Below are 27,294 nucleotides of genomic sequence, written 5' to 3' on the forward strand. Positions count from 1 at the left end.
TCAGTCATCGGCTGGAGCTGGAACAGACTTGGGGAGCCTGGGCGCTGGAGCAGAGTGCTGGAGCAGTGTGGCTGGACATCTTCCCCCACCCCATCTCTGTTCATGTAACTGCAGGGTGGCCACGCGTGACCTCTACAGGTGGGTGACTGGGCGCCTTCCAGTGCGGTGGCATGGGGACCAGCAGCAAGGAGGAGACTGAATCCCCTTTCATGGCCTGGCCTCGGAAGTTACATCACCCCTGTACACTCTAATGGCCGAAGTAGTCACTGAAGACGTCCCAGTGCTAGGGGGGCAGGACATAGCTCCATGTCTAGACAGGGTGAGTGTTAAGGTACCTTCAAGAAGAGGCTGAGCCATGGGAGAAGCTGCTGTGGGGAAATGGAGATCCCTTTTTGGTAACCCCCCCACCTCCTCATCTTCTGAGACCCAGCTGCGTAGAGATTCTCCTTGTAGGGCAGTCTTCTTGAACATTTTCTCCAGCGATAGGGCTTGCTCCTTGGACCTCCTGTATGCCATCTTGCACAAGTTGGTTGCTCATGAGCCTCTTCGTACTGGGGGAGTTCATGTCTCTCTCCCCAGCAATCCTGTAAACTCCAGGTTCATTCATTTTCTCTTCCTTGTGTTACCTATTCAACAATGTTTAAAATGACATTTTCAAAACTCTTTACCAGCGTGGGTAGTGTAAAAACCCTTTTTGGACACTTTTCCTGATTTTTACTACAATGTGTTACTTGCTAAGATTGTCCCTGATTCCATAGGAAAAGTAAGAAAGAAAGTCTTATTTAGATGGAAGAAGATAAACTAGAAGAAATGTGAGGAAAAAGAAAACCCAAGATTCTACACAAAACTGAATTTTTTTTACTCTAAAGTAAAATTCCAAATTTTGAACAACTGTGGTCAGTACCAAATATATAGATCATAATGTTAGCAGGACAACATGAAATTACCTTACTTAAAGGGACACAAAATCCTCCTCTCTGTTCTTTTTAATACTGGGCCTACTTCATCTTTCACTTGTCTTTACACTGACTGAAAATAAATAAAATTCCCCTTAACAACCTGCTTTTTTTCTTTTTGATGTTTCAAAAACATCAAAACTTTTTTTTAAAAAAAACGGCAAACTTTTTTTTTTAATGTGGACCATTCTTTTAAAAGTCTTTATTGAATTTTTACAACATTGCTTCTGTTTTATATGTTTTCCTTTTTTGGCCAAGAGACATGTGGGATCTTATCTCCCTGACAGGAATCGAACGCACCACATTGGAAGGTGAAGTCTTAACCACTGACCACTAGGGAAGTCCTGAGAAAACATTATTGATTACATAACCACTGCAAAAATAAAAGAATACTTGCCTGCTTGTAACTGGAAATATTTACATTTAGCTAAGAACCGTTTTCACGGGAATGACAAGACATTCTAATCCAAGGAAAGGTTATGAAATTGGCTTCCTTCTCCTTGCCTTCCATGATGTGTGTGTATATATATATATATATATATATTCATCTTTTTCTCATCATTAATAATGGAGGTAGGAATTTCTAATCTGTGGGCTTTCTGATTAATTGTACACTGTAAATGAAACTATATTAAACATCCGTCATCATAAAAACTCATCTAAAGAAAATTTGATTCTTCCTTGGTAATTCAGAAAGGTTCATAATTAAGAATGACCATTATAGGTTTCAAATATGTTTGGTTATTTGAACAATGACTTAGGCTCTGGATAAGTTGTTTCTATTTGATGGATCACTGAAAAATCATAAATGATGTATTTTTCCAATTTTGGTCTGTTGAAAGATCATGCATTATTTATAGGTTGTTTTTAATTAGACATATTTTGTAAGATTCACAACATATTTCCCTTTAGGTTTTCATAGTGGTTTTCAGTGACGGGCCTGATTCTTACTTACCGCAAGCATTATATTGTTATCATTTACACTAGGAAGAGAAAGGAATTGGGAGCAAAGGGAGCCTTTTTAGTAACCCACACCTCAGAAGTCTAATTTCTTCCCACATCTTTCACAGCCAGTGGTGTTTTCTCTGATTTTGATGTTAGTATCAGACCCACTGGATCTTTGAACTGTCCAAATCAGTAAGGTCAGGCAGTCTTGATTTCTCTTTTCATGATTGGAGTTCATCTCTAATGCTGTTTGTCTCCTCAGCCAAGTTCCAAAGTGAAAATGTCCATCCTCACTCACAGTGGAGAAAACCACTTAGTTTTTAAGAATCATGGTGTACAACTGGGGTCTTCATCTTTCCCTGGAGCCACGTGTAGAAGGAGTGATGACCCCCAAGAGTGACACCCTCCCACGGACAGGCCCAGATTTGGGCTAAAATCTCTGAAATGTTCTGAATGGATGAAGCTCTAAAATGGTTTGCCATCACGATTTTATTCCTGGTAAAAGTGCAAGAACATGTCAAGAAGTGCCTCTGCAGGAAAGGAAATACTGGCCATTTCCCCCCTTTCCACCCATGCAGGCAAGGCCAGGGCATGAGCCTTCAAGGCAGGCTCTGCAACATGTGTCAGCTCGACTCCCTGGAATGACGGACCAGAGGTGGCCCTACTGCCAGGCCCATGGCTCCGAGCCCAGGGATGTCCTGCACTCACACCGTGAGAGCTTGGGCTGCCGGTGAAGACCTGCATGCTGCACGCTCCCCACCACGTGTGTCTCATCGAGCTCTGCTGACGACAGGCAGCCTCCCCCCCGCCCACACCCCCACACCCACCAGCGCATCACAGATCCAAGCAGGACACCTTCCTGGATGGCTTCAGCCTCAGGTAGGGGAACAGAACAGCTGAGTTACAGAAACCTCCCATGTCCACAGCTGTGTGTCTGATGGTGAGGGTCTCTGGGGCTTGGGGAGGATGAGAAAGTTGCATTCCCCTCTGTTCCTGGAGGCTGTTTCTGCTGGGCGCCAGTATAGCTCCTCTCTGTCCCAGTGATGTCAATTCTCAATCCCGTCCCCAGAGCCTACCCTCGGCTCTTGTCAACACAGCAGCAGAGAGCGGCGTTGTTATCATGATAACTAAAATTAGCTCTCATTTTCATGAAGGAAATAATCCCCAAGCTTTGGCACTTTTTGTATTGGTTGTAATTGCTTTTGACACGTTTCCCATCTGATTGGAAGTGCAGGTGTGGGATGGGATCTGTGCCCCACTTGGCTGGCTGGGGTCAGTGCCAGGAGCCAGCTTTGCAAGAGAAGGGCCCAGCACTCTATTTAGTCATACAAATTGCCAATTGCTCTTAGAAAACCAGGATTGTGGCAAGGTAAAGGCTACAGAGATTAAATAGAATATATTTTGATCTTTTCATGAAAACAATAAGAAAGGTCCTCAGATGCTGTGAAGTGTGAAAGTCACTCAGTCGTGTCTGACTCTTTGCGACCCCATGGATTATACAGTCCATGGAATTCTCCAGGCCAGAATACTGGAGTGAGTAGCCTTTCCCTCCTCCAGGGGATCTTCCCAAACCAGGGATCCAACCCAGGTCTCCCACATTGCAGGCAGATTCTTTACCAGCTGAGCCACAAGGGAAGCCCCAAAATACTGGAGTGAGTGGGTAGCCTATCCCTTCTCCAGCAGATCTTCCCGACCCAAGAATCAAATCGGGGTCTCCTGCATTGCAGGCGAATTCTTTACCAACTGAGCTATCAGGGAAGCCTTCCTTGCATGTTGGGATGTCCCCAAAAGCCCAAGACAGAGGAGGACAGCTATAAAGCCACACTGTTTCCTGCGTGCGTCCATCAGTCCAACCTCAGCATCTGAGAGTCATCTTTGGCTTTTCCCTCCCTTCCCTCCCCTAAATACAATCACCCGCATCCTGCCATTGTGTCTTTTGTGAATTCTGCCTCGTCCAGTTCTCCAGTCCCTGTTCTCACTGCCTTTCAGACCCTCACTCACTCTCGTATTTTCACTTTGAGGTATTTGTCACCTGCTCTTCGACCAGCACCTCCATCTGCCTCCACCCGCCCTGCATCCTGCCCTGCATCCAGCTTCCAGACTGGACTCCTCCACACATCCCTACACATGCTTCTTCTATAAGAGGAGGCTGTCCTGATCTAGAGGTGGATGGAGAAGAGGCAGTCAGAGAACGCGGTATGAATGCTGTGACAGCAGACACTATCTCGTCCCCACAGGCCCCTCTATGGGCAGTTTCCTACCGTGAGCCTCAGCATCTTGGCCCAGGGCAGCCCTGGGTGAGGAGGAGCTTCACTCACGGGCAGGGCAGGCCGGGAGCACCAGGGACCCGTGAGCCATGCTGCGAGGAGATGCGGAGAGTGCTTCAACTTCTCAGTGCTCAGAGAGGTGCTCTATGCTTCTTTTTCTGAGTCTCCATTGGGAACTGGCCCATCCATCCCCAGCAGTGACTTGTGTGAAGACACACCTGTCTAAAGTACAGTAAGTTCCCTCCATAGGAATAAATTCTGTTCCAAGAGTGAGCTCATGAGTCCCATTTGTTCGTTAAGTCCAACAAAGTTAGCCTAGGTACTCAACTAACACAATTGGCTATGTACTGCTGCTTTTACGCTTGCTTCCAGACATCCTGGGCTTGAAATAAAGATATTACTGTACTCTATACAGTGCTATAAAGTACACAGAAGCACAGCCCCTTGTAGAGGGCTCACGCATGTGACAATGTACACCAGACACGTGAACTAGTTTACATACTTGAACATATGAACACACATTCTGATCTTTGAAAGTTCACAACTTGAAGATTCCTATGTAGGGGACTTACTGTATCAGAATACAGAGTAATACATTTAGCAGTAGTTATTGGTTCAAAGTTATCATTGGTGTCAGACACTGGGCTGAATTTGGGTGACTTAAGGAGGAGGGCGAAGAGAAATCTCTGCAGAGGCTGAGAATGGGGAGTCAGGGCACTGGGGGAAGTCGGGGGGCAAGGACAGGGAGAGGCCCATGGGCTTGAAGGGGCAGGGGTGATCCGCAGTGCCTCATGGACCCAAGGAGGCTCCTGTCTGCAGGTTTTCTGGGTGGATAAAAATGTTCATCGCCTTTCTAGCCTCTCGGCCTCACATTTACCATCCTCTGCTTTGCTTCCTATTTCGGTTTGTTCCTCACATGCTAGACTTCTGACTTCTGCTCAGAAAGACCATTTACTTAGGTGATGAAGTCTGGACAGATGTCCAGGGCTCACTAGCCAGCATGTCATTGTACCTACCATGCTCTGGCTGACTTTCCCATGAGCAGCTCTACCCAGCCCTCACCGTCTCACAAGCTCCCAGGGAACAATCCTCTAAATGTATGTTTTCCTCTCTTTCCTGCTTGATCTATTAAGATTAAACGCAATGGTTCATTTCCCGAAACCGTCAGCACCACTGACAATTGCTGCAGTAACTTGTTACAATGGAGACTACTATTTTAATTAAAATCACCATGGAAACAATGGGGCCCACACAGGTAATGCCAGGGTGGGGTGGGGAGGACAGAACCAAAGTGGGATGTGTCTCGGGTTGACCAGTGTCTGGCCGTTGCTTTCCCGTTTATGAAGTCAGCCAGGAACGCTTGCCAAAACAACTCCCGTCACAGAGAACTATGAGTTAGTTGACCTTCACCCTTTTCTCCATCTCCTCCTACAGACTTCCTGGTAGGTCACATTGATTCCTGACATTTGCCTGACCTGGTTTGTGACTTTATAGCACACAGTTTAAACAGTTAACTTCCAAAATGGTCCTTAATTCACTTGCGCAGCCGGCATATGTCTGACTTTAGGGCGAACTCAGTCCTGGGTAATGCAAATGTCTTTCCATTGTCTGAGCAACTGACCTCTTGAGGGCAAGAATAAAGAATAGTATGCTTGGCAGGATTTATTTATTCAAAATTACTGTTGGTTCCTGACATTGACTCCATCTAGGGTCAGTCAGGCTAGGGGATAAATATGAATACAATATCTCTGTGTCCTCAAGGAACTCATTCACTACCTTGGAAGACAGAGATTTATTTAAAATTGTTCAATACAGTACAATCTGTGCTATAATAGAGTTTTGCATACACTTTTTTGAGGGAAGATACCAAAGTGCTATCCAATTATTAATATCAAATGCCATAATTTTAAATAAGAAATCATTAGAAATTATAACAAATTTCAGTATGGAACCAGTTAGCTGTTTTTGGTAAGTTCTTCTAACTTTTCTATCATTATTTGTTGTTGTTTAGTCACTCAGTTGTGTCCAACTCTTTGCAACACCATGGACTGTATGTAGCTCCACAACCTCCTCTGTCCATGGGATTTCCCAGGCAAGAATACTGGAATGGGTTGCCATTTCCTCCTCCAGGGAATCTTCCTGACCCAGGGATCAAACTTGCTGCATCTCCTGCATTGGCAGGTGGACTCTTTACCACTGAGGCACATTTGTGCAAAAAATAGTATGGTATTCTTTGGAATAAAATTTTCAGTGATAAATTAATCCCTAAGAAACATAAAGTAAATAATAGTTCAAAATAAAAATAAACTGCATTTTAGGCTGACTCGATAATAATTGCTTTTAAAATCAAATGCATATGGAAAACATCCCAAGCTATCTCATCCTGAGATGCCACCATGCTGCAATTCATCCCCTCAAGCTCCCAGGCAAGAAATCTGAATAATGTGTTGTTTACTACAGTTGTCCCTCAGAGTCCACAGGGGACTAATTCCACAGGTGCTGATCCCTTTCATAAAACAGCAAAGGACTTGCATATATAACCTATGTACATCCTTCCATATACTTTAAATCACCCATAAATTATTTATAACAACTAATACAATGTCATGCTACATAAATAGCTGCCAGTGCGTGGTGAATTCAAGTTTTGAATTTTGGAACCCAGGATTTTTTTTTCAAATTTTTGATCCCCCATTGGTTGATTCTGCAAATGAAGAACCTGTAGATATGGAGAGTCAACTGTAGTTTATACTCACTCCCAATTTCTGTATCAATACTGTTGGTTCTATTTCCTAAACACTGTGCCAGTTCATCTCTACTTCTCAATCACCACAGCTCTTGCCAAGGTAAACCCCTCACTGTCTTTCTTTAATATTGCTATATTGGGTCATAACTCAAAGATCTTGAGTTTTTCCACCAACTCTTGCTTCACTACAGGGATATGGGGTAGTTCACCTAAATCGTAAGCCAATCAAGCCACTTTGTTCTTAAAAACATTTGGTGGCTCCCTATTGCCTGCAAGAATAAGGTTAACAATGACACCCCATGGCTAGGCCCTAAATGGCTCATAGTCCTCTTCATACACTTTCTCTTTTGCTGTTTTCTCAATACAACTTAAACTCCATCCTCACCAGCTGTTCAACAGTCTTCTAAAACTTCCTGTCTGTGTCTCCATGCCTCTACGGCCTTTGCTCTTTCTGGAATCCACATCATTTAGGGAAAACCTACTATCTTCTAAGACCTTGCTACTCAAAGAGTGGTCTGCTGACCAGATGCATCATGGCACCTAGAAGGTTGTTAGCAATACAGATTCTTGAGCTCTCCTCCCGACCCTTGACTCAGAAGCAGTGTTTTCACAGCATCCCCAGGGGATCCTCAGACATGCTAAGGATGGAGACGCACTACACTAAGCCATCTCCATCATCAGCTTCCCTGACATACTCTTCATCCTTGTCAGGGACGCAGCTCCCAGAGCTCCACTGACTTTGATGTCGCATAGGAGTCATCTGAGCTCTTGAGAGACAAAGGAATGTTACCTGTTCATATTTATATGCTCAGAGCCAAACACTGAGCTCACTGTCTTTCATCCCACCAACAACTACCAAGCACCTGTGAAGGGCCAGTCACAGTGCGAGGTGGTGATGATGCTAATGGTGAAGAGATGGCGCAGCCCCTGTTCACAGGCGTGAGAATGATATACATCATCAAAGACAAACAGAGACTTTTGATAACAGTCTTGCCAAGAGAGCTGAGCGTGAAGTGTTGGAATTTAGAGGAGCAGAGAAACACGTGCTGACCCTGGGTGTGTCACAGGGTTCACAGGGACATGACTGTATGTAGTTAAGGTCATTGTTGACTCATGTAAATACAGAACAGAGAAACCAAAGAAGTAGAATTGATTACATTGTCCATCACAAAGTACACTGAACCTAGAAAATTTCACTCTTGGAAAACTTAGCGTTATAGCTATCAAGCTGCTGAGTCTTTTCAAGACCCCTGCCCTCTGACTTTTCATTCTTTAAATATTGCTGCAGTCAGAGACCTCTCTACACCCACAAGCAATTCCTTGCATCTTCAATTAGCTGTAGCAGCCAACTTCTTCCTCAGATTGAGTTCATAAGTCTACCAACATCTACTCTTAACCTCCTGAATAGTCTTGGATAAGTCATGTTCATTCTACTCACTGCTTCCCAGCTGGGATATCTTATAAGAATGAGTAACTATGAAGGATGCTTCATCAAGAAGCTAGTGTTGAAGGCAAGTGATTCATCCTATTTGGAATCCCTGGAGGACATGCCACAGAGCCGGTCCCCCTGGGAGGCTAGGAAATTGAGGTATACACCAAAAATCCATCCATTATCCTAAAAGGCTGTTTTTAGGGGGTGTGTTGATTCTTGGGCACTTCTGGCCTTTCATAAGGCAAAGTGAGCATGTGTCAGAGTCAGAACAAGTGCAGAGTAGAGAGTCTTTACCTATAGAGAGTGAGTCCTGAGAGGGTAGGAGCAGGGCCCCAGCAGCACCAGTGGCAGGAGAGATGGGAGAGGGACACTCAGGTGTGCTTGTTCAAATAAAGACCTTGGCCTCTGGAAAGCAGAAACAGAGCAAAAAAGTTGATTTTATAGTATTTCTTTCAAGGAAAGGTAGTAAGTATTCTATAAATCTAAAAAAATTAGTGTAGAGAGTAGACTTTTTCAGCAGCTGTTGCCAACACAGCTCTAGCTTTCTCTACGGATGCTTTTTTGGAATAGCACCACTCAGCCTAGGTCATTCCAGTGGCAGAGCCAGAGAATCTGGAGGGATGAAGCCCCTCATCTTTTCTCTTCCTAAGGGGGTGCTCCATGCCAATACCACCAGGTGCCCAGCCCCCAGGTCGCACCAGGTGACTGAAGTGAGATTGCTCACAGAAACTGGGGCAGCTTGGAATGCCATGGAATCCATCAGTAAGTGCCACCTGCACCAACTCTTGGTCCCAGCACCTCAAGAGAGCTGCCTCCACCCTCCGAGCACCCCAGGTCTCCCTCAAAGTGTTGCCTTGAGGACAAATGCAGCATAGAACTCATGAGAGAAGTTCCTGCCCTTTTCCATCAGAAACTCAAAAACTCCCAGGAACACAGAGGCGCTTATGAAGGTCGTAGCAGCAGGAGCCCTAAACTCCGCACAACAGGGAGGCTTTCCCTGCTGCCTTTAGGTATGATCTGTTAGGGGTAAGCCCACTGGTTTGCCTCCATTAGGTAGGTAGCTGGTTGGTCTCTCCAAACACCCAGGTTGGGACCTCAATTTTCAGTCATGGAGGACCAGGAGAAGTGGGGACAACAGCTGAAAAAGGCAGACATTCTGCTAATTAACTATGAGTTGGAGACAGGATGGAGTAGTGAGAAAATTGGAAGAAGTGGTTATTTTGACTGAGAAGTTACACTGAATTAAATTTAAACTTTTAATAGGGGGTAAAAAAATCTGTAAATGTTGGATGACTATATAAGGAAGTATTCAGTTCTGGGTTGTTTTCAGATGCATTCTTTATTCAGGACCCTGTAATAAACTCTGAAAAAAGCAGAGTGGCATATCTTCGCTGAAACCAGTAAAATCAGTCTAGCCATGATAGCATTTTCCCAGTCGGCGCAACCATGAATCACTACTTTCTCTAAGGACTTAATTAACGTCAAGGCAAAAGCCTCTAATTTTCCCCCTATTTATCATTTGGCAATAAAACCTGTTTACTTACCACGGATGCCAACGAATAGATTAAGCTGATAAAGAAAAGTATAAGATTAACAAGTGTAATTTACTTGTCAGATGGAGGTATTTTATTGTTTCACCGAGTTGTTCTCTCTAGAGGGAAACTTGTGCGTTGATACTTTGCAACAGAGATGAAGCCAGGGCCAGTTCATAGGTCAGTGACAGGGAGGTGAAGCCCGATCATCTCTGTGGTCCAGGGAATGCCCTTCCCACTCCCCTCCCATCACCGGAGAAGAGAGATAAGAAAGGATCTTTCTTACACGCTCCAAGTTAAACCAAGTTTTAAGTGTGCTTGCTTCAGCAGCACATGTAGTAAAAGTGGAACCAGACAGAGATTAGCGTGGCCCCTGAACAAGGATGACGTGTAAATTCGTTAAACACTCCATTATTAAAAAAAAGAGTTTTAAATATATTGCTGTAGTAAAGGGAACCACACACACACACAATAAAACAATATTACAGTGGCAAAAAGGGAAAAATGGGGAGGTGGGGGTAGTTAGGGAGTTTGGGATGGACATGTGCTCACTGCTGTATTTAAAATGGAAAAACCAACAAAGACCTACTGTATAGCACAAGGAACCCTGTTCAATCTTATGCAGTAGCCTGGATGGGAGAGGAGTTTGGGTGGGGGATGGATACATGTATGTGTATGGCTGAGTCCCTTCGCTATTCACCTGAAAACTATCACAACATGGTTAATCAGCTATACCCTAATACAAAATAATAAGTTTAAGAAAAAGAAGCAAATAATTACAATATTATAGGTGGCAAAAATAGGAAAGTGGAGTCTATAAAGTCTATCTATACTTCTTAAATTAAGACATAAACGTACTTATTATTCATAAGTGTGACATGTGAATAATAATGCTGATGACTTGACAAGTTAAAAATATACTATAAATCCTCCCAAGTACTGGAAGTCAAACACACATAGCCCACAAATATTGAAAAGAAGCGAAAGGGGAAAACAAAGCAAAGAAAGGAAAATAAATCCCTAGAGCAAACGAATTAGGAAATACAGAGTATATTGAAAACAAATCGCCAAAGTGAAGCTAGCAACAAGTAACACATAAACCATCATGTTCAAGTCATACATTCAGATGAAATGACACTAACAAATGCACATCATTCAGCATACCTAGTGGGAGAAAGTCTTGCAGAATGAAGTATGTGTGAAACAAACTGATAAAATCAGATTGGGCAAAGACTGACCAGGCAAACTCTAACAAAGAGAAAGCTATGAGTCACAGTAACAATATCAGGCAAGGATAAAGTTAAAGCAAAAAGTGACAAACCTAGCATGAAAGGGGTAACAAATATTAGCACACGGCATCACCCACAACGATAATGCAACTGTGTTTTATGCGCTAAATAACAATGGGGAAAGAAAACAAAGCATAACTCCAAAGACTTCCCTGGTGTCTTCGGCTTCCCTGGTGGCTCAGTCAGTAAAGAATCTGCATGCAATTCAGGGGACCAGGGTTCAATCCCTGGGTCAGGAAGATCTGCTGGAGAAGGGAATGGCAATCCACTCCAATATTCTCCCCTGGAGAATCCCATGGACAAAGGACTCTGGCGGGCTGTAGTCCACAGGGTCACAAGAGTCGGACATGACTTAGTGACTAAACTACCTAGAGACTTATAGAAAAAATTAACAAAACCCAGAAGTAGTATGAAATCTACTTATCTTATTCTTATGATATCGTGATTGATCAAGTGGATAAGATTTCTCAATTAGTTAAAGCAGTAGAGGTTCAGAATTCTGTCAGCCTCAGCCCAGATGGGTTTGCTCAAACACAAATCACTGGGGTCCACCCCAGGGTTCTGCTTCAGTTGGTCTGGGTGGGCACTTGAATCCTGTGCAGATGGACATTCAGTAGAGAAAACTGAGGAGAGATGGTGTCCTTTTGAAAGGTGAGGGATTACAAAGACAAAGATGATTCAACAAAGAACTGGTATCAGAAGTCTCCAGGAACTTGAAAGACTTAGGTGGTGGGTCCTCCAGCCCAGGGGGATCACAGCAGAGCCTTGAGGTGACTGCAGGCCCAGCAGGAAAGCCACCAGCCCTGGGGTTCAGAGGAGAGACATGAGGACAGAGAGGGAATTTTGCCCCCAATCTCTGTTTCCAGGGCTTCCCTGGTGGCTCAGATGGTAAAGAATCTGCCTGCAATGCAGCAGACCTGGGTTCGATCCCTGGGTCGGAAAGATCCTCTGGAGGAGGACATGGCAACCCACACCAGTATTCTTGCCTGGAGAATCCCACTAACAGAGGAGCCTGGTGGGCCACAGTCCATGTAATCACAAAGAGTCGGACACGTTTGAGTGACTAACACTTTCATTTTCACTGTTTCCAAAATGCAGGCACCTTTTGTTACCCATGGGAGCAGAATTCCTCATTCTGTACGGGTCTGTCCATCTTAGTCTTACCTCTCCTCAGCTCTCTCAGGTGCTAAAATTTTCCTCACAGACTCCCTTTTATTTCTGCTCCCATTTAAAAAAAAAAAAAAATCTCTGTTTGGCCATGTGTTGAGTCCTTTACACACATTCCTTGACTGTGTCCCTGTGAGGGCCATGACCCCCATGTTATGGGTCAGGGATCTGAGGTCAGTGAGATCACCTACCTGAACACAGCACGTGTGGTAGAGGGGCTTGAATCTCCATCCACTTTGACCTAACGCAAGAGCCACATGACACTCCCCACTCTGCTTCTTGTCTGTTAATCCTCTTTCTCTTGCCCTCGTCTCTTTCTCCCAGCCAGGAAGGGTAGGTCTGCTTAGTCTTTTTTTTTTTTTTTTCTCCTCTCTTTTTCTCCTGGTTCTTTCCCAGGAAGTAGTCAAGTTTATATGAGTCTCCTTCAAGCCACCTCCCATGGCCACATTCCTCTGTCTGCTGAAACCACTCCTTCCTCTTGACATTTTGATCTGGTTGGAAGGCAGAGGCTGTCATCAGAGAACAGCCAGATGCTGGTAGCACCAACATCCCACACGCCCGTCTGTCCTCACATGGCCTGCCAAGTCCCTGGGGCCTGAGTCTCGGCTTTGAAAGTCTCCAAAAATGGCAGCATCCTTGGCCAGAGACAAGGTTCACCAGTTCTTCCTAATTCTGTAGCTTAGAAATCGTTTGCCTTTAAGGTGTCTTTGAGCTTTCACGTTGGCGTAATAACTTACAGAGTTTTGAAGATGCCTTGCTCTCATCTCTGTCTGCCTTTCCTGTTGATCAGAAGTCAACTGAAGAGGGGTGTGCGTCAGACCAAGAAATCTGACCAGACCCTGATTTCAGCACCGTGGGAGCGGACCAGTGGGGGTGGGTGGTCTCCAGGAGTCCTCCCTTGCTAGACATTCTAATTGTTCACCAATGCCCTCTGGGAATGCAATGCTGGATTCCATCCTGAAGTCTGGAAAACTCTGGACTTTAAGGAGATGATCACGTTCCAAAAATTGAGATAGCAAAACAAACAGGATGGAAGAGTCTGAAGGCACTCCCTTGATTTCCAGCTGTTTCCAAAATGTGTTCAGTTGAGCGAAACGCCAAACACATGGTGGAAAGCTTGGTTCCCTCTAAAAATGTTAAATCCACACATCAAACTAAAAGAAACCATCTCTGTATGAATCAGATTCATTCACACTCAACTAATGCAAAGCTTGGCAAGGAGCAAATGGAATATGAAGAGACTCATTTTGGTGGCCCAAAGACATCTTCCCTTGCTCCAGGTTGCCTACTAAGAAGGGGAAAGAGGAAAGAGAAAGCTGGACTCCTTGTCTCACTCAACACCTTCCACTGGCAAGACTCTTTTCAGCACTAAAGCACAGGTAGGAGCAGAAGACACTGTCTGTGAAGAGGATATGCATTAGATCTAGAAAAATGGTCCTGACAAACCTATTTTCGGGCAAGAATGGAGATCCAGACATCAAGAGTGGACTTGTGGACACAGGGGAGAAAGGAGTGGGCGAGCAGATGGAGAGAGAAGCCTTGAAACATACACATTCCACCGGGAGCTCAGCTCGGTGCTCTGCGATGACCTGGAGGCTCAGGAGGGAAGGGGTATGTGTATACATACAGCTGATCCACGATGTTGCATAGCAGAACCTAACACATATTGTAAAGGAAGTATATTCCAACATAAATAAGTAAATAAGAAAAGCCTCTGGCACATCCATCACAGCCTTACGAAGAGGCTCTCAGTCCTTCCTTGCCTTGCCTCCAACCACGATTCTGGTTGAGGGGCACTCTATTTTCTCCCCGGATTATTTGAGCATGCAACTCCGAGTTCAATTTTGCCCTGTTTAACCTGCTCCCTCGCCAGGATCCTTTCCTTTCTAAAGGATCTTGTTAATCAGGTAACTGCTCTGTGACTGACTTTTGGCCTCACTCTCACCTGGAAGTCCTACAAACTCTTAGTTACTTTGCATTAAATATCTCCCCGACCCCAGACCCTCCCTTGAATAGCAGCCAGCTATTCTGGGCTTTTTAGAAACCTGCCCTTTCATTTCTCTTACTGGTCTCTTCTTCCCTCACTCCGTTTAAAATCCTATTCTTTTTTTTTTTTTTTCTTCATTTATTTTTATTAGTTGGAGGCTAATTACTTTACAATATTGTAGTGGTTTTTGCCATACATTGACATGAATCAGCCATGGATTTACATGTGTTCCCCATCCCGATCCCCCCTCCCACCTCCCTCCGCATCCCATCCCTCTGGGTCATCCCAGTGCACCAGCCCTGAGCACTTGTCTCATGCATCCAACCTGGACTGGCGATCTGTCTCACACTTGATAATATACATGTTTCGATGCTGTTCTCTCAGATCATCCCACCCTTGCCTTCTCCCATAGAGTCCAAAAGTCTGTTCTGTACATCTGTGTCTCTTTTTCTGTCTTGCATATAGTGTTATCGTTACCATCTTCTTAAATTCCATATATATGTGTTAGTATACTGTATTGGTGTTTATCTTTCTGGCTTACTTCATTCTGTATAATGGGCTCCAGTTTCAGCCATTTTTTTTTTAATTGGAGGCTAATTACTTTACAATATTGTAGTGGTTTTTAAAGAACCACTTTAGGGACTTCTCTGAGGGTTTAGTTGTTTAGACTTCACCAGCTAATGCAGGAGGTGTAGGTTTGATCCCTGGTGGGAGAACTAAGGTTCCACATTCCTTGGAGCCAAAAACCAAAATGTGAAACAGAAGCAATATTGTAACAACGTCAATAAACACTCTAAAAATGGTCCAGATTAAAAAAAAATCTTTAAAATAAATAAATACCCACTTATATAATACTTCCTCTATCTAGTTTTTAACTCGTTATTTTTTTTTTAATAAGTTTAGATTTTTACAGGAAAACATAAAAATAGGACAGTAAGTCCCTGAACTATGACCCCAGCCTCCACTATTGCCAACAGTCTTACATAACCATCCTGCAAGTATCAAAACCAAGAAATTCACATTGGTTCAGTTCAGTTCAGTTCAGTCGCTCAGTCATGTCCGGCTCTTTGTGACTCCATGGACTGCAGCACACTAGGCCTCCCTGTCCATCATCAACTCCCGGAGCTTGCTCAAACTCATGTCCATTGAGTCGGTAACCATCTCATCCTCGGTTGTCCCCTTCTCCTCCTGCCTTCAATCTTTCCCAGCATCACGGTTTTTTCCAGTGAGTCAGTTCTTTACATCAGGTGGCCAAAGTATTGGAGTTTTCAGCTTCAGCATCAGTCCTTCCAATGAATATTCAGGACTGATTTCCTTTAGGATGAACTGGTTGGATCTCCTTGAAGTCCAAGGGACTCTCAAGAGTCTTCCCCAACACCACAGTTCAAAAGCATTAATTCTTTGGCATTCAGCTTTCTTTATAGTCCAACTCTCACATCCATACATGACTAGTAGAAAAGCCATAGCTTTGACTAGACGGGCCTTTATCTCTGCTTTTTAATATGCACACAGATTTCTCAGGAGGCAGATCAGGTGGTCTGATATTCCCATCTCTTTAAAGAATTTTCCAGTTTGTTGTGATCCATACAGTCAAAGGCTTTGGCACAATCAATAAAGCAGAAGTAGATGTTTTTCTGGAACCCTCTTGCTTTTTTGATGATCCAGCAGATGTTGGCAATTTGATCTCTTGTTCCTCTGCCTTTTCTAAATCCAGCTTAAATATCTGGAAGTTCATGGTTCACGTATTGCTGAGCCCTGGCTTGGAGAATTTTGAGCACTACTTTGCTAGACTGTCAGATGAGTGCAATTGTGCGGTAGTTTGAACATTCTTTGGCATTGCCCTTCTTTAGGATTGGAATGAAAACTGAACTTTTCCAGTCCTGTGGCCACTGCTGAGTTTTCCAAATTTGCTGGCATATTGAGTACAGGACTTTAACGTTATCTTTTAGGATAATAGATTCACATTGGTTCAATACCACCAAAAAAAAAAAAAAAGACTAAGGCCTAATTTGACTTCCACTAGTCTTTCCACAAATGTCCCTTTTTTCTGTCCTGGGATCCAACCCAGGATCCCTTAGTGCCCCTAGTTTCACCCCTTGTGGTTCTAGACTTGCTTTCTCACAGAAAGATGAGACACAGTGTTCTGTCAAACCAGTGTTTTCTCAGGAGAAGAAGCCTTTGAGCTGGCATCTCAGCTGAGTGCTGACCGTGTACCTGACAAGCAACAGGCTGGCGACACACAGACAGAAAATACTGGCCACTGGAGTCCTTCCCGTCAACTCCAAATATACAAATGCCACACGCTACAGACCACTACAGATGCTCTCTCAACGTTGTCACCTTTATTGTTTTTTATTTTTCAGGCAAGAATTTATGTAAGAAGATGATGAAAAGGAACAGGTCACTCAACGACCTATTGGATGGAATGTGAGCTATTTATTCGATAAATATTTTGTTGAGTGTCTACATGCGCAAGATGGTTGTGGAAAGGACAAAGAGGCACCCGGGAATCTGGGACAAGATGTGTTTCTGTAATACTTGTTTATTTAGGAAAATGGGATTTGTAATTCCCAGAAAACTTTGATCCTTGGTGGTTACTGCTCAGTCCCAAACTTCCGCTGCTTCACCCAGCTAGTCTCTCTCTCTCTCTCTCCCCCTCTCACTCACTCTCTCTCTCTCTCTCTCTCTCTCACACACACACACACACACACACACACACACCCTCCTCCTGCTCCTGAGCCCTTTGTCTGAGTGATGTCAGCTCAGGAGACAGTACCTAGGAGCCTCCAGGAGAAGAACCATAGCATCAGAAGATAGAAGGAATTCTCAGTGGCCCAAAGCGATGGCAGTTTTGCTTTACACTCACTAATATCAAAACCAAGTTGAAAAAGAGGCAAAAAAGACATAAAGGAATATGCATGCTTATAAACCAAGAAATGTCCACTTTGTCTAAATCCTGATGAAACTGAGGGCCCTAAAAGGCTTTGGTTCCTGAAGTCACAAAACTTCCAAATGTCCTGTTCTTTCAACACTGGTCTTCCACCTTGAGATTATCATACCGAGTGAGGTACGTCAGAGAAGGAGAAATATGTAACATCCCTTATATGTGGAATCTTAAAAAGAAATGAGGCTGTTGTTTAGTCACTAAGTCCTGTCTGACTCTTTGCAAGGCCAGGCCCCTCTGTCCATGGGATTTCCCAGGCAAGAATAATGGGGTAGCCATTTCCTTCGGGGCATCTTCCCGACTCAGGGATCAAGTCCAATGTCTCCTGCATTGGCAGGCAGATTCTTTACTGCTGTGACAGCTGGGAAGCCCATTTATTTATATAAAATACTCAAGCATTATAATATATTTATAAGAACTGTATTCCATAAGTGTTGTAATGTATTTGTATAGCTCTAGTAAGACATATCACGTTGAACAAGTGTGGGATTTCAGAGGATGTGCCCACAGCCCTGGCAGTGCCCGGACTGTCCCACCACTTTGTTGGTGATTATGGTGTAGGTGTGGCTTCTGAGCAATATCTGTGATCAGACTGAGGGTATATTAGGTAAAACTTTTCTATAAAACCATCGGAGCATGAAGCCTTTTGAAAAGACAGATTTGACAGTCTTTCTGGTTTCTATTATGGTGCTTAGTCTAGTCACTGTTTAACCTCTTCTTGACAAATGCTGTTAATTTATGGAAACATCAAATGCACCTAGATTTTTTTAGTTTTGGATGAAATTTATGCAGAATGTGCTCTTAAGGAAAAGCTTTTTATCTGTCTGCTCATTTCTTTTCTCCTTCACAGTGCATCAGGTTGTGGCTCTTCATGTTTTTCTTGAAGAGATGTGCCTAAGATTGATTTATTTACTGGCCTTTTCCTGGAAGCAGCATTGGTTTTATTTATTAATTCTACATATTGCTTATCTGGGCAATTTTGTTTGATTTCAAATTCGTTAGTGACTACTTTGGTGTTTATAACTGCTTTTTTCTAACTTCCTTTGGTTGTACATTCTTTACTTCTTGAGTAATTTCTAGTGAATATATTTCCAAATATTTTTTCTGTTAATTAAAACATTTATGACTACGGACTTCCTTCAGCTATAATTTTGGACCAATATACAGTACTCTCCTTGTCTTGAACTTCTAAAAAGTCTATAATTTTGGTGTTTATTTTTCTCTAGTTTGATCTAAGGACTTTTTGAATTGCTATTTTTAATTGCAGATGGTTAGATTGGTAGCAGTGGAAAGGGACAGGGGAAACGTTATTTTTAATTTCCAGTTGTTTTAAGGTTCTGTTGTTCTGGTTTCTATTTATTGGCTTTGTTTCTCTGATATTTTGCTTCTCTGGTTATCCTCCAGTAAACAATAGGAGATATAATATGATTTATATACAATATATTATAAGGAATTGGCTCACAGTAGACTGGGAAGTCTCATGACCTTCAGACAAGGAATATGTGTGAAGGTGTATTAGTCACCAGTCGCGTCCAACTCTTTGCAATCCCATGGACAGTAGCCCACCAGGCTCCACTGTCCATGGAATTTTCCAGGCAAGAATACTGGATTGGGTAACCATTCCCTTCTCCAGGAGATCCTCACGATCCAGGGATCAAACCTGGGTCTCCTGCATTATTGTTGTCTTCTTTTTGTGGTATATTCTTATTCTATCCTGTTATTTTCTTTATTAAATGTCCAATCTTTTTCTTTTAAAAACAGTACAGCATTTACAAGTGTGGTTTCCAAAATCTACTCTTTCAATTCCCTATCTCCACCCTGGCCAGTTATTTATCTGACTATCTGTCTGTCTCCCTGTTGAGATGTAGCATATGTTAAAGGGTTTGAAAGTGCCTGGCGTGTAAGAACCCAACAAATGTTTACCCATGGATCTTTTTTATGACTATCATTTTATTTTATGTTATAAACAGCAAAGCATTTATCTTATAAATAAGGAAGCATTAGAATTTAGTTTCTTAAATCCAGTCTGAGAGCTATATATTTTAAAAGGGTGAGTTAGTGAAGTAAAGTGAAGTGAAAGTCTCTCAGTTGTGTCTGATTCTTTGTGACCCCATGGACTATACAGTCCATGGAATCCTCCAGGCCAGAATACTAGAGTGGGTAGCCGTTCACTTCTCCAGGGGATCTTTCCAACCCAGGGATCTAATTCAGGTCTCCCACATATACTTTAATAGGGTGAGTTAAAATCCATCCAAATTGTTTTCCACCATCATTAGTGGGGGTTTTATTTTTATACCTATTCTTCCTTTTACATTTTTTATTCACTCGGATTTTTGTCATTTTAGCTGGTTCCTGTCTCAGCTGGGGAAAATGAATGATTCTGGAAATTTATCCATTTCAACTGGGTTATCCTATTTTGTAACAGATTAGTCTTCATAGTGTTATACTTCTTTTTATTTCTGTAAAGCCTTTCATTTCTGATTTTTGTCATTTGGTTCTTGTCTCTTTTTTCTGAATCTACTAAACAATTTGTCAATTTTGCTGATCCTTTCAGAGAATCAATTCCTGCTTTCATTGATTTTTCCAGTCTCTATTTTGTTTTTTTCTCTCTTTTAATAATTTTTATTGGTCTCCTTTTGCTATTTTGGGGTTATTTGCTCCTCCTTTTATAGTTTCTTAGGATATAAAGTTTTGCTATTTGCTTGGATGTGCCTTCTTTTTAACATAATTGAACATATATGTTCAATTAATATATAATTGCAGTTATAAATTTTCCTCTTAGGTCTGCTTTCGCCATGTCCTATACGTTTTGGTATGTTGTGTTTTCGTATTTGCTATCTTATTTTTTTTAATTTCTCATTGATTTCTTTTTGAACTATTGGTCATTTAAGATTGTGCTGTTTAATTTTCATGCTTGTGGATTTTTCTGTTTTCTAGTGCCATTCTATTGTGATCAGAAAAGATATGCTATATGATCTCAGCCTTTTGAAGTTTATTAAGTCTTTTTCCTCTGCTCAGTAAATGCTCTGTGGCCTGACATATGGTCTACACTATAGAATGCTCCATTCTACATGCTCCATGTGCACTTGAGGAAAATGTACATTTTTTATATTGTTGAGGCACTGTTTTTATGTCTGTTAGGTCTAATTTAATTAGAGTGTTGTTCAAGTTCTCTATAGGCCAACTCAGAAAAATTGCAGGTTCAATTTCAGACCACCGCAATGAAGTGAATATTACTATAAAGGGAGTCACAGGAATCTTTTGGCTTCCTAATGCCTATTAAAATTATATTTACACTATACTTAAACTTATTAAGTGTGCAATAGCATTATGTCTAAAAACCAATGTACATGACTTAATTTAAAAATACTTTATTTCTACAAAAATTGATAACCATCATCTGATGATGGAGAGTTGCCACAAACCTAAAAGGACCAGAAGTAGTCTGATCCTGCTACTATCAATCTGAGATCATCATTTCTTACGTAACATCTACATTTCATAAGTTGCTCAATTATTTTTATCAAGTATACTTGAGTCCTGATACATAAAATTTTAAGCAGAAGAAACTCTTTCCAAACATTGCAGCACAAAGGTTTCTAAGCTGGATAGAACCCTGCTTCCCTGCCACAGTCAAGATTCTGAGGACCCCAGGGATAAATCAAGTTCCTCAAGAACACTGATTTTTATCCAGGCAATGTATAGGAGATGTCTGTTCAAATACATAATTGATGGAGATATTTCTCTTAGATCTTAAATATGTCTTTTGTTGAGCTGGGCAGGCTTCTCAGCAGAGAGAGTGCTCTCAATTCTCCTGAGTACTTTAAAATTTCCAGTGATTTTTGCTTCTCAGAAAACTTCTTGCTTTCAGCAGTTTCTCAAAGAATGTCAACAGAAATCTGTTTCAGTGTTACAATGAGTCCATTTTATCCTTTACATTCCTCTTACTTCTGGAAGACAGCTCTTTTAGAGGTTTTATCTCTCCCTTCGCTCTTGTATATTATAGAATTTTGTAGGAGGTCCAATTTATTAGATCACCCAGAAAAAGCCAGGCATACCCTAGTCAGACTGCCTGAGAGTGACCGGCTTTGTCCTCTGCTCAGGAAATGTCTCATAGCTCTCTTCCTTCTGCGGACAGCAGCGGGAGCTCAGTCCTGACTACCTGGGAGAGCAGTGAGGACACGTCCCAGATTTGTCCTGACCAGGAAACAAGGAGAGGGAGAGTTGGTCCACTGGCTCCTCTCAGTCACTGCCTGAGGGCTTCTCCTGGAGATATTAACTCTCCAGCATTTCTGGCCTCTCCCGTTGTGGGAGAGCAGGCTTAGGTAACTAGAAATGGCCCACTGGCCAAGATTCTCAAGTACCTGCAGTTGGTGTTCTCAGCATCCTGTCTGCACATTGTAGGAGATGAGGATAGGAGGATGTGGATGGGTACCAGCCACAGCTGCTGCATTCCTTCAGTACTTCCTTCTACTCGTAGGAGAGAATGGTGAGATTCCAACCTTCCCTGCAATCCTCCAGATATATGCTCTAAGAAGTCCTAGGGAAAAAGGGGAAATCATGATTTTGACAACTGAATCTTCCACTATGTGAAGTTTTCTATAAGCCAAAAGCATTTCCAAGAGAATATATTGCTATTCACAAAGAAAGGTCCATCTTCTCCTGTCTTTACAGTGTGGCTCAGTATACAGATAGGCTTCCCTGATAGCTCAGTTGGTAAAGAATCTGCCTTCAATGCATGAGACCCTGGGTTGATTCCTGGGTCTGGAAGATCCCTGGAGAAGGGATGGGCTAACCACTCCAGTATTCTTGGGCTTCCCTTGTGGCTCAGTTGGTAAAGAATCCGCCTGCCATGCAGGAGACCTGGGTTTGATCCCTGGATTGGGAAGATCCCCTGGAGAAGGGAAAGGCTACCCACTCCAGAATTCTGGCCTGGAGAATTCCATGGACTGTATAATCCATGGGGTTACCAAGAGTTGGACACGACTGAGCAACTTTCACTTTCATTCACTGTGTACAAATGCACTAATTCACTTTTAGTGTAAAGAAAAGTCTCAGAATATTAGCATCTTCTATGATGTGATTGGCATAAACCAAGCATGCTGATATTGCTGGAGCAGCAACAACCAGGGGAAGGATCTTTCTATATTAAATATGTAATTTATTTTCTGCCTACTGCTTTTTAAAAGTATACATATATAGTATATATGTATTAGATATGTACATTTGAGATACTCCCTTGAGATGAACTTAGCTGCCTATCTTTAGTACATCCACATGCAGAAAACTTTTTTACAGAGCATGATATCCACTCAGGGTACATTAATCAGGGACCTAAAATGTGCCAGATACTGTGCCTGGCACAATAAATAAGTGATGAACTCCTACAAGGCTGGTCCCAAGGATCCCACACCATAGGAGGGAAGAACAAGGTAGGGAGAAGAGCCAGATCAGCAGAAGGTCACAGAGAGGAGTGGTCATGAGTGTAGACCCCAGAGTCGGAAGGGCGTTCTTAGCATCTCCGTTCAAACCCTGCTTCTGACACTCACTCATCACTTGTCCTGAGCCAATTGTAAAAGTGGCTCAGTTGCATCCAACTCTTTGCGACCCTATGGACTATATAGTCCATGGAATTCTCCAGGCCAGAATACTGGAGTGGGTAACCATTCCCTTCTCCAGGGGATCTTCCCAACCCAGGGATCAAACTCAGGTCTCCCACTCTGTAGGTAGACTCTTTACCAGCTAAGCCATGAGGGAAGCCCAATTACAGAGCCGCTGATCTTTAGTTGTGCTCACCTATGATGTGCTAATAACACTACCTGCTGGGGACAGAGCAGAAAGACTAGAGGGATTGAGCATCACGTCAATGGCTCAGTGAATAGTAAATGTCAGCTATTATTAGTGCAAAGAACTGGATTAGTAATTGCTTATTGCAGAACAAATCACCACACATTTAGCACCTTAAAGCAAGCCATATTTCTTACCTTTCGGCATCCATGGGTCAGAAATCCAGATACAGCTTAACTGAGTCCTGTGCGTCAAGGTCTCTCATAGGCTCCAATCAAGATGTCAACCAGGCCTGGGTTTCCACCCAAAGACTCACTTGGAGAAGGGCTGCCCCCAAGCTCCTGGGTTCTTCCTGAGAGGCTGGACTGAGTCCTCGCCTCCTTTCAGGCTGTGGCTGAGGCACCCTCATCACTTGCCACACGGTCTCCCCAGCATGGAGGCTGCTTTTTTAAAAGGGAAATAAGGAAGGTCTGCCAGCAAGAGATGAGCCACAGTCCCGTGAGATCTAGTCACAGAAAGACTTCTCCCACTGTTGTCACATTTCATTGGTTGGAAGTATGTCACAGGTCTCACCCAGAGTCAACAGGAGGAGATTCCTCAAGGATCTTAACATTGGGAGGTGGAGAAAATCAGGGGACATGTTAGGGTCTCCTGCTACAATCATGTTTTAAATATACAGTAAGTCCCCTACATATGAACTGATTCCATTCCAAGAGTGGTATTCATAAGTCCAATTTGTTCATAAGTCCAACACAGCATAGCCTAGATACCCAACTAACACAATTGGCTACATAGTACTACACTGTAATAAGTGTATAATAAATTTCACACAAATAATACACAACAAACAAACACAAAAACAAAGAAAACATTTTTAATCTTACAAAACAGTACCTTGAAAAGTTCAGTAGTACAGTTTGACAACTCGCAGACAGGGACATGTTTATATCTTTGAAAGTTCACAACTTGAAGGTTTGTGTGTAGGGGAATTATTGTAATACGGTGTAAGTGGTCTGCTCAAGGAGGTGAGATTAATTAGTAAAGGATATCAAGGAGTGTCTTCAGGGAGTAGCTGCTAAATAGAGATGGGAAATGTAGGGATTTCCCAGGAAGACCAAGAACCAAGGGAATCCCGGAAAGAGCAGCATCCTGTACAAGGGCAGGCAGTGATAAGCCACGTGTTCTCATCCCGGGGGCCACATGGGTCAATGGAGAAGCAGGCAAGGAAGAGCATTACACTTCATTAAAATACCCTTCATCTCCCCCTCTGCATCCATGCCATCCCCTGCTCTGTGCCCTGGGAGGCTGACCATCACAGCTGGCTCCAGCTGGGTTCAAACAGTGCTGAACATTCCGAGAGGTGAGAGGGCAGAAAGAGGGAGAGACTGGGATGTCTCTGCTTTCTGGACCCATCCTGGGGGTTTGGCTTGATCTGGTGGAATCCTTGGACCAAGAGTAAGACCCTCACAGCCAGCTGTGTCTCTGGATTCCATGACCACCCCTCCCTTCACCTCTTCAGGCCTGGGAGTGATAATAGTGTTATTTGTTTCTAGATTGTGTGCATGCATGCTGAGTCTATTTAGTCGTGTCTGACTCTTTGCGACCCCATGGTCTGTAATCCACCAGGCTCCTTCATCCATGGGAGCCTCCAGGCAAGAATACCAGAGTGGGTTGCCATGTCCTCCTCCAGGGGATCTTCCTGACCCAGGGATTGAACCTGCACCTCCCGTTTCTCTTGCATTGCAGGCAGATTCGTTACTAGTGAGCCACCAGGGAAGCTCATGTTTCTAGATTGGGGGCACTTTTGGGGGGCTTTCTTACCCGTTGCCTGCAGTTCTGCAAATGGCCCCTTTATTAAAATGTCTTCAGATTACCCAGTGTGAGTGTGGCCTCTCTTTTCTGTTAGGGTTAGGCTCACCCTAGCCTGGCTGTGGTCCTGACAAGGGAAGCTGAAGCCCATCTGTGAGGCAAGGGGACAGTGAGGAGATGGGCGGGGAGGGGGGGGGTGCAGGGTACAAGCATGTGTGAAGTTTTGTCCCAAGGACCTAGCATCTTATCGGAACAGAAGAGAATTCACATGGCTTCCTGGTCTGTGCTTGGCCTTCCAAGAATGGCTGCGTATGTCACCCGGTGGAAAGTTCAGAGGAAGAGTGAGTTTAAAAAATGGATGATGAAGGTTTGGCTCAGACACGCAGAACCACAGGATCATGTGGAACAGAGAGCAATGCCCACGAGACATGAGGTGTAGACATTTGTAGCCGGTCTGAAGTAGAGACACGAGGCAGGAGGCATTAGTGTGAAATTTGTGTTTAAAAATATTGGGGAGAAAGAGGTGGTGTAAGGAAAGGATCTGGAGAGAGAGGAACAAGACATTTCAGAGATAATTAAGGGACAATGAAGACCTAATAGATATAAAGGAACACCTAAATATTTTGCCATTTTCATAATACAAGTGTTTCCCCCTTTTTGATTTATCCCACAAGTATTTTTGACCAACTGCCACTGTTCTAGATGAGTTTGGTCCATCAGCGATCAAGAAAGGCATCAGCAACTTGCCTCATGAGACTGTGTTCTGGCAGGGGAGGTGGAAAGTAAAAACGAGATCTAGGGAACCAGTGTTACAGTAATTTAGAAGGTGATAGGAGACAAAGAAAAAGTGTGGTGGGGGTAAGGCTCAGAGAAGTGTCAAGGAAGAGGATGAGGCTCCCAGGATGGAAGACGCTCTAGGCAGAGGGAACAGCAGGGTCCCTAAGAGAAGAGCAAGCCTGGCCAAGGGCCAGCAAGAAGGTCAAAGTGGAGAGTGAGCTGGACAGAAGAGGGAAGATGATATCAGAGACAAAACAGGAGACAGAAGTCATAAGAGTCATCGAGGACAGTGAGGAGCCCTGCAGTGGGGGGGCGCTTATGCAGAGGGGGAGCCACTGTGAGCTGTGAAGACCAGCTGTGAAACTGCCTGATGGTTTGGACAAGGGTGCAATGTGAGCTGACTCTCACTTTACCAGGGCCACTTTGCCCCTGGTAGGGAGTCTGGAGGGGCAGGGGTGGAAGCAGGGGGATTCCAAAGAAGGCCTTGCACAAGGGATATGGTGGTAACTGTGACCACATGGTAACAACAAGAGGGTGAGAGTGGACATGTTATGTGCACATTTTAAATATGGAGTCAACAGGGGAAAAACCAGCTATTTCCTAGGAGTCACTGATTCAGAGTAGGGTCATCAGTGGGTTCTAAAATCCGCGGTGAAACTTGAAGACAAACAGGATACTTACAAAGTCTTCAGGTATCTTCTCACAAGATATTTATTAATTGCAGAAATTGGGGAAACCCAGCAGATGTCACATTCACCAAGGGATTTGTGTTGACATCACCCATCATGAGACAGATGGACATCTTGTGCTGGACAATTCGAAGCACCAAGGAGGATGCAAAGTATTTCAACTGGAAGCTTGCTCACAGTGTTCAGTTCAGTTCAGTTCGGTCTCTCAGTCTTGTCTGACTCTTTGTGACCCCATGGACTGCCACACGCCAGGCTTCCCTGTCAATCATCAATTCCCGGGGTTTACTCAAACTCATGTCCATTGAGTCGGTGATGGCATCCAACCATCTCACCGTCTGTTGCCCCCTTCTCCTCCCACCTTCAATCTTTCCCAGCATCAGGGTCTTTTCAAAAGAGTCAGCTCTTTGCATCAGGTGGCCAAAGTACTGGAGTTTCAGCTACAACATCAGTCCTTCCAATGAACGCCCAGGACTGATCTCCTTTGTGATGGACTGGTTGGATCTCCTTGCAGTCCAAGGGACTCTCAAGAGTCTTCTTCAACACCACAGTTCAAAAGCATCAATTCTTCAGTGCTCAGCTTTCTTTATAGTCCAACTCTCACATCCATACATGGCTAGTAGAAAAACCATAGTTTTGACTAGACGGACCTTTGTTGGCAAAGTAATGTCTCTGCTTTTTAATATGCTGTCTGGATTGGTCATAACTCTTCTTCCAAGGAGCAAGCGTCTTTTAATTTCATGGCTACAGTCACCATCTGCAGTGATTTTGGAGCCCCCCAAAATAAAGTCAGCCACTGTTTCCACTGTTTCCCCATCTATTTCCCATGAAGTGATGGGACCAGATGCTATGTTCTTAGTTTTCTGAATGCTGAGCTTTAAGGCAACTTTTTCCATTCTCCTCTTTCAGTTTCACCAAGAGGCTCTTAGTTCTTCTTTGCTTTCTGCCATGAGGGTGGTATCATCTGCAT

At 43.4% G+C, this 27,294-nt stretch overlaps 1 protein-coding gene and 1 non-coding gene across 5 annotated transcripts; both read left to right on the forward strand.

Moving 5' to 3' along the window:
- LOC133044772 (uncharacterized) lies at positions 1-26,859 on the forward strand. 4 transcript variants are annotated; one of them, XM_061126473.1, is made up of 5 exons: positions 1-138; positions 2,480-2,780; positions 3,923-4,307; positions 16,685-16,748; positions 26,363-26,859. In XM_061126473.1, the coding sequence occupies exons 2-5, from the start codon at positions 2,577-2,579 to the stop codon at positions 26,544-26,546; spliced, it is 837 nt and encodes a 278-aa protein (XP_060982456.1). In that variant the 5' UTR covers positions 1-138; positions 2,480-2,576; the 3' UTR covers positions 26,547-26,859. The 4 variants fall into 4 exon arrangements, with proteins under 4 accessions (XP_060982456.1, XP_060982459.1, XP_060982458.1 ...); XM_061126476.1 differs by having other exon boundaries at positions 3,923-4,097; XM_061126475.1 differs by lacking the exon at positions 26,363-26,859 and having other exon boundaries at positions 16,685-16,977.
- Positions 10,193-10,296, forward strand: LOC133045315 (U6 spliceosomal RNA). The gene has a single exon (XR_009690193.1). It is a non-coding gene; the product is annotated as a U6 spliceosomal RNA (small nuclear RNA).
- Positions 26,860-27,294: the final 435 nt, after the last annotated feature.

The sequence above is a fragment of the Dama dama genome, chromosome 23 (genome assembly GCF_033118175.1).
Source record: "Dama dama isolate Ldn47 chromosome 23, ASM3311817v1, whole genome shotgun sequence".
NCBI classification, from domain to species: domain Eukaryota; kingdom Metazoa; phylum Chordata; class Mammalia; order Artiodactyla; family Cervidae; genus Dama; species Dama dama.